The sequence below is a fragment of the Emiliania huxleyi genome, assembly GCF_000372725.1.
Source record: "Emiliania huxleyi CCMP1516 unplaced genomic scaffold EMIHUscaffold_498, whole genome shotgun sequence".
Taxonomy (NCBI): Eukaryota; Haptophyta; order Isochrysidales; family Noelaerhabdaceae; genus Emiliania; species Emiliania huxleyi.
The window spans coordinates 38,222-45,466 of NW_005198259.1; the positions used below are offsets into that span (position 1 = coordinate 38,222).

The window sequence follows — 7,245 nt, forward strand, 5'->3', positions numbered from 1 at the left end:
GTCGGCGAAGGGACGGCTGCTGCGCAAATTCTATCTAGCATGAATGTACCGGGGCCCGACGGATAGATGAATCCGGGGCACCCTCCGCTCGAATCCCTGGCTAGGGGTTCGAGGTGGCCCCCACAAACGGCCTCCCATCAAAGGGTGCGGCAGAAGACGCGTCACCGTGGCCCAACGGGGTCAACTGCATCGAACTGGTTCAAACAGACAAACCCAGACGAGGGATGGGGGAGGAGGACAGGGTCCCCACCTGCACGAGCAGGATTTTGGAAGGACGATCAGGGGGACAGGTGGGGCTCTCCTGCTCCTGACAAGGGACACGACAGGCTCGAGCGCGGTGCACAGGTATGAGAATTCTTTTTCCGTGCGGCAGAAGACGAAGACGCCCGCGTCCTCCTCCTAAGACGCCCCCGGCTCACCATTCCTGCGATGAAGGGCACGCACCGGACCTGGTATCGCTCAGACTATCGGCCGCCTCCGCGCCCCGCCCGGCCCGCCCTTCCGCTCGCCGCCATTCCGCCGGCCGCCCTCGCCGCCATTCCCGGCCGCAACTCTCGCGCGCAGACGCGGGGGCCTTGGGGGGTCGGGTTCAAGGGGCGTAGGCGGCGGCGCAAGTGCTGGCGGCCGACGAGCGCGGCCTACAGCCGGCGCGCCTACAGCTTGCGCCACGCCGCCACCCCGTCCCTCGCCTCCCCCTTCAACCTCATCCCGTACGGCAGCAATCTCCCTTCGGACGGAGGGGAGCCGGCCGACTGCGACAACCTGGGGTGGCTCGACCCGTGGGGCACGATGCTAGGCGAAGACCTCGCCGCCCCCCCGCGGGCGGCCGACGAGGCGGAGCCCGAAGCGGCCTTCTGAAAAGGGAGCGCGCAGAGACGACCCTCTCCTCCCCCCCCTTCTTCCGGGCCTTCGTCTCGGGGCCCTCGATCCGGACCCTTTCTTCCGGGCTCGCCCCCCCGCCCCCGCCAGCCCCACGCGCGGTGGCATCAGGGCGCGCGCTACCCGTCACAGGCTTCACGGAGGCCTCCTTCGGCCAGAAGCCAGTCGGCGGGTGCCGCGCCTTGCGGGCGTGCAGCGTCTCCCCCCTCTGCGCCCTTCTACGCGAGGGGAGGAGGTGAGCAGAGCGCTCGCGCCCTGCCCGCTGCCCGCGTGCCGCCTCGCCTCCCCGAAGTGCGGTGCGCTTCCCGGTGGGCTGACCCACCTCCGTTGCTTTTGCAGCCTGCCACGCGCCGGCCAGAGCGTGGAGCCCGCCGGCTGGCTTCTGCCTCGCCAAACGGGACGACGCCGCGCCGCCCGCCCGCCCGCCGCCAACCAGCAGCTTTGGGACGCCTCGAAGCCAGGGCACGGTGGCCTCCCGGCCAGCGCGCCGCGCCGCGGGAGAGTGCTTGCCTTTTGCCAGTCTTGCGCTATAGCCTTAAGGGTTTAAATTTCTTTTAACAAAAGAAAAAAACGGCAACAGGGGTTGGTGAACCACGAACTAAATTTCTTCTCCTCCGGCACCACGGCCCGTACTGCACGACGCCGCCTCGAGACGCAAGCGTCCTCGAGATGGCGGACAAGAAGGCCGCGCCTCGCCGCTTCGCTCCCAACCTGAACGCACGGCGCGACAAGAAGGAGCGCGACGCGAGCCACGCCCTCCACCGGCTGCTGTATGACGGCTCTGAGGCTGCTGAGGCTCAAAGCACCGGCAGAGGCAGGGGCGGCCGCGGCAAGGGCGACGGCCGCGGCAAGGGCGACGGCCGCGGAGGCAGTTCGAGCGGCGCCAGCAGCGGCCGAGGCGGGATCCAAGGAGGCGTCGGCGGAAATGCCGGCGGTGCCGGTAGCCCCCGGCGCAGCGGTGCCGCCGCAGCCTCCTCGTCCGCTGCAGCCGCCTCCTCCTCTGCCGACCTTTCGCGGACCGGCGGCTACCAGCTCAAGACGATCAAGATCGAGGAGGACGAGGTCGACGACCCCGGTGGTCGCGCGAGCGGTCGCGCGAGCGCCGACATCGAAGACGGCGCCAGCCACACGCCCGGCGGAGCGGAAGCTCGCCTGCCCCGCGGCGTTGGGGGAGGGAAGGGAGTGACGCCTCCGCGCTGTGTCCCACCCCGCAGGGCCGGCGTCATCGGAGTGGCTCCTCGGCACGGACGCCCCGATCGCGCTGCCGCTGCGCCCGTCTGCGGCCGCCCTCGCGCGCACTCCTGCCACCGCCGCTGAGGTCAGACCGCCGACTATTTCTAGAAATGGTCTGACTCGCCACCGCCACCGTCTATTTCCCCATCACCGCCTCGCCCATCCTCCTCGCCATCGCCACCGCCACCATCTGTGTCCCCTTGCCCACTGCCTGGGGACACGGGTCGTTCCGTGTCTGCGTGCGTGTGTCAAGAGAGAGAGAGAGAGGCAGCGGGTCGAGGCTGGAGCTCCTCAGCTTAATTAGTTAATTAGTTAATTAGTTAATTAGTTAATTAGTTAATTAGTTAATTAGTTAATTAGTCGAGGCTGGAGCTCCTCAGCGACGCAAGGTGGTCAGCGGCACTGGTCGAAGCTAGGCCCCTGCCAAGGCCCCCTTCCCGGCTGGCTCTGCCGCTGCGGCGATGCTCTGCGACGAGGCGACACTTCCTAGACCCTTCCTAGACCCTTAGACCCTTCCTAGACACTGCGAAGACACTTCCCAGAGGATGCTCTGCGACGAGGCGACACTTCCTAGACCCTTCCTAGACCCTTAGACCCTTCCTAGACACTGCGAAGACACTTCCCAGAGGATGCTCTGCGACGAGGCGACACTTCCTAGACCCTTCCTAGACCCTTAGACCCTTCCTAGACACTGCGAAGACACTTCCCAGAGGATGCTCTGCGACGAGGTGACACTTCCTAGACCCTTCCTAGACCCTTCCTAGACCCTTCCTAGACCCTTCCTAGACCCTTCCTAGACCCTTCCTAGACCCTTCCTAGACCCTTCCTAGACCCTTCCTAGACCCTTCCTAGACCCTTCCTAGACCCTTCCTAGACCCTTCCTAGACAGGCGGGGGCGCCGCTGGGGGCGAGCAAGCCCTCCAGGGCGCCGGCCTGAGTGGGCGGGCAGCTGCTCTTCCTGTAGGCGGGGACACTTCCTAGACACTTCCTAGACTCTTCCTGTAGGCGGGGGCGCTGGTCGGCGAAGGAGGCAGCAAGCTCCTCTTCCTGCAGCGGCTGTCTAGGAAGTGTCTAGGAAGTGTCTAGGAAGTGTCTAGGCAGCAAGCTCCTCTTCCTGCAACTGCCGACCGCGCTGCCTCTCCCCAAGCCGTCGGCGGGCGGCGGCGGCGAGTCCCCCCCCCCCCGTCCCCCCAGGCCGGGTGGCTGCCTTGTGACACGTCCGGGACATGTCCCGGAGTGTGTCCCCACAGGCGACCCCCCGCCCGTCAAGGCGAGCGAGTTCCTCGCCGCTCTCTCGCACGCCAGCGACTACGCCGACCCCGCCGCCGACACCGGCCTCGCGACCGCCAGGCGAGATGAGCCCGAGATGAGCCCGAGATGAGCCCGAGAGCTATCGCCGCCAAACCGAAACCGCGGTCCGCCACCGAACCGACACCCGGTCACCACAGGCAGCTCTTTGACGACGACGCGGCGGCGGCGGGCTTGCGGGGCGAGGTGGAGGTGTACCGCTCGGGCAAGGTGGTGCTGCGCGTGGGCGGCGTCGGCCTCACCGTCCAGCCGGGCGCCGCCTGCTCCTTTGAGCAGGAGCTCGCATGCCTCGTCCCCGCCGCCGCCCCTGCGAAGGCGCCCGCGCCCGGGGACGACGACGAGGAGCCGCCGCCGCCGGTCGACCTGCACCGGGTCGGGCGGGTGCACCAGCGGCTCGTCGTGACGCCGGATGTGCCCGCGCTCCTCGAGCAGGTGAGGGAGGAGAGGAGGGCGGTCGCGGCCGCGCCCCCCAGCTTGCCTGCCGCCGCCCTTGCCAAGCCCAAGGTCAAGGCCGGACGGCCGTGATTGTGAACGGGAGTACAACGCACAACGCAAAATGCAACGACGGAATTGACGGAATTTTTTCGTAGATCAACCATTTCAGCGCCTTTCCCCCCCCTGCCCGCGTGCCCTCTCGCCGCTCTCCTCCACACCACCGACACTCGCGCAGACCGCCGCAGTCAGCTCAGAGTCAACCGACACGGAGCCGCGTCGGCTTTATTTAGCAGAGCTATACGTGTGTGGCGTATACGTCTCGGTGCACGGGGTAAATAAATAAATAAATAAAAACGGACACGCTGGGTGCGCTTCTGAGCTCCCCGGCCCTGGATGTGAGGCTGCCGACTGCACTCCAAGTGCTCCAAGGACACCTCTACTGTGAGATGGGTAAAAAGGAACAGGTCCCCGCCCTTGCGATCTTTTTGTGCAGGGTTCTTTGTGGCACGGGGTGGAACTTAGGCTGTAGTCCGCATGTTTCCTCGCGCACACCCCGTCTCGTTTCCTCTCCGTATTTCTCCACAGCACCCTCTCTCGTTTCCTCTCTAGTTTCCCGAGGAAACTCCGTGGAAATCAGCTGGTTTGGGCCCCAAATCGGCCAAATACCGGGTTATTTTGCCGATTTCCTCGGTTTCGCCTCAGATTTTGGTTTTTGCCCCAGACCAGCTCTCAGACTCGGGGAAACTCGAGAGTTGCCAGAATGGAGCACCAAACATCCTCTAGTTTCCCTGGAAATTTCCGGAAACGCAAAGACCAAAGTGCTGGGGACCCTCTCGTTTCCTTTTTGGTTTCCGGAAAAATGGATAAAGGTGGAACCTGGAACGTGTGTGCGTGCTGCGACCTGCGTGTGCGTCCACTACACGTAACACGACGAGGCACTTGGAGCACTTGGAGTGCAGTCATTAGCCTCACATCCAGGGCCGGGGAGCTAAGAAGCGCACCCAGCGGGCCGGAGGCCATCTGCATCTCACATCTGTGCATCGTCAGGGGCGGCCGTTGGATTGTGCCGGCAGCCAAACTCCATTGATGAGCTGCATCCCGGTTGAAACATGCGGTGACACGCGGTGACACGACACGAAATGAGTGCGAGCATCGTGCGGTGCGAGCGGCAGGGCACAGTGGTCGTGACCGCGGTGACGCTGCCCCCTTACTGTGCGGCAGCTCACGAGCTAGGCGCCTCCGCCGATGCTAATGGCGTTGCGCCGTGCATCGTCGTCTCAGCTTCGCTCAGCGCCAGCTGCCGCGAAGGTGCCCACGTGTCGCTGCATGAGGATGCGTGGGCCGGTTGGGCTCCGTCTCGCCGATGCGACTCGCCGCGCTGCGAGTGGCCCTGCGGGTATAGGCAGGTGTGGGTGCTCAAGACGCGCCTGGTCAGCGAAGTGCTCACCTCCGGCCGTGATGCACTTGTGGTGGATGCAGACTGGCGCTTTGTCGCGAGCCCGCTATCATTCTATCGATCGCTGCCGCGCGTTGCCATCATCGGCCTGGCGGATCGGCCCACTGCCGAGGGGCATCTGATCAACTTCGGCCTCATGCTCATCCGTAGCGTACCTTCGACCCGCCGGCTCTTTAAGCGCGTCGCCAACCGCAGTGTTGTCGGTGAGTGCCCTTGCGACTGGAGCTTTGGTTGCTCTGCTCCGGCTCTCCGACCCTCCCTCTCTGCCCTGGTCTACCCAGGCTGGGACCAGCTCATTGCCAATGAAGAGCTATTGCTCTGGTCGGCGGACGGCGACTCCGACGCGGACTGCTGCGCCGCCAACCAGCAGCTCAGAGACTTCTTTCGGCGGGACGAGCGCAGCCATGCGCTCAAGGTGTGCTGACCCATGATCCGAACCCCAGAGGCCCTCACCCTCTAGTCCTAACCCCGGGCCCTAACCTTGACTCGCACGTGTCCAAGGTGGCGTATCACCGCGAGGGCAGCCATTGGGTGAGCGGTCTAGGTCGAGTGGTCTAGACTGCCGCGCTGCTCTCACGGCACGTACAGACCAGAGCGCTCTCAGTCGCTAGTGCGTAGCCCCCTGAGATGACGCAATGCCGCGGTGGCAGGACAATATGCCATTCTGCGACGACCCCGGAGCCTACGGCGCGCTCGCACCGCCCCCGCTTGCCGCATCGCTCGCCTTTTCGCGATGGGAGCCAAACGCCTTCAACATGCACAAGCGCCGCCCGCGGCTGCGGTGTGCCAGCACAGCCTGCGGCCCTCCGCCCAATGTCGGTGCGGGGTCGCGCTCGGCGGGGACGGGGTCGGCGGCCGTGGACTCGGCCTCGGTGGCGCACACGGCGGGCATCGTGGCCGCGGCGCAGGGCGGGCCCAAGCTCCGCATCGTCGCCCACTACAAGTCTGGCTTCCTTTCCTCGTTCCAGCTCCTCGCCGCCGTCTGTTGCACGCCCCTCTCGGTCACCTCAACGCACAACGCCACGGGGACTGGCGCAGCCAGCTGGCGCGCCTGCCGCCAGCAGTGCCCTCGCGTGCGCCAGATATCGCACGAGTTCAACCTCGGCGCACCTCTGCAGCCCCGCCAGACCGTGGTCCACTTCCTTCGACACCCCATCGACATGCTCGTCTCGGGCACCATGTGAGCTGCTCCGCCGCCAGGCGCCTCGCAATCAGCACCCCGGTGAGGCTCTCAGCCGCCGCTGCCGCCACAGGTATGCCCTGAATTGCGCCGAGAGCTGGATGCGCGTTTGGCCGCCGCCGAACGCGGATGCCGCCAAGTTGGCGTGAGGAGCTCAAGAAGGAGGATGTCACAGTGCTCTCCGGGGCGGGCGCCACCGAGGGAGGCGGCGACGCCCCCCGCATCATCTTCGAGGTTGAGGGAGAGGCGACCACACGCAAGAATTGGCCAGGCGCGACCATGTACCCAGCCGTTGCGGGCAGCGCAGACGCCGACACCGTCTGGTCGGGCAAGTGCAAGCTCATCATCGACCACATGCCACGCGGCTGGCACCGGTATGGCATAGACCCCTACGCACCGACACGCTCACACCCATATCCACGAGGCTGGAGGTTAGGTAGGAGGTGAAGGAAGCCTCGAATACTTTATCTCCGCAAGGCTGAGTCGCTGTAGAGTGCTTTGGTGCGGGGTGACTCGTTGTTGCATGCCGGCCCAGTGGCTTTTGCTGGCGGCCCAGTCGCTTTTGCTGCTTCTCGGATGCTTGTCGGTCGACGCTCACTCGTTCAAGACTTGCACGAAAGCTGATCACGTGCGTGTACCGCTCGCGCGGAACAGACGTAGCTTCCGCCAGGTCGCATTGATCTACCGCAATCGATAGGTGCACGCTTCGCACCTGATCCTGGTGCCGGACGAGCCGGTGCCCGGGAAGGATGTC

General features: G+C 65.4%; 3 protein-coding genes across 3 annotated transcripts; all 3 read left to right on the plus strand.

Annotated features, from left to right (window-relative positions):
• The first annotated feature begins 373 nt into the window (after positions 1 to 373).
• EMIHUDRAFT_445696 (hypothetical protein) lies at positions 374 to 1,456 on the plus strand. Its single transcript, XM_005767386.1, has one exon. It carries the CDS (start codon positions 430 to 432, stop codon positions 856 to 858), a length of 429 nt encoding a protein of 142 aa, XP_005767443.1. The 5' UTR covers positions 374 to 429; the 3' UTR covers positions 859 to 1,456.
• A 76-nt stretch (positions 1,457 to 1,532) lies between these two features.
• EMIHUDRAFT_470620 (hypothetical protein) lies at positions 1,533 to 3,945 on the plus strand (the record flags this gene model as incomplete). Its single annotated transcript, XM_005767387.1, has 7 exons — positions 1,533 to 1,996; positions 2,094 to 2,197; positions 2,529 to 2,588; positions 3,118 to 3,142; positions 3,210 to 3,278; positions 3,363 to 3,462; positions 3,561 to 3,945. The coding sequence occupies exons 1-7, from the start codon at positions 1,549 to 1,551 to the stop codon at positions 3,943 to 3,945; spliced, it is 1,191 nt and encodes a 396-aa protein (XP_005767444.1). The 5' UTR covers positions 1,533 to 1,548.
• A 3,069-nt stretch (positions 3,946 to 7,014) lies between these two features.
• EMIHUDRAFT_316681 (hypothetical protein) lies at positions 7,015 to 7,188 on the plus strand (the record flags this gene model as incomplete). The annotated part of the gene is made up of 1 exon (XM_005767388.1): positions 7,015 to 7,188. The coding sequence occupies one exon, from the start codon at positions 7,015 to 7,017 to the stop codon at positions 7,186 to 7,188; it is 174 nt and encodes a 57-aa protein (XP_005767445.1).
• Positions 7,189 to 7,245: the final 57 nt, after the last annotated feature.

Bases quoted from the DNA above. Each gene is read 5' to 3' on its own strand.
- EMIHUDRAFT_445696 (XM_005767386.1), top strand. From the start codon at position 430: ATGAAGGGCACGCACCGGACCTGGTATCGCTCAGACTATCGGCCGCCT.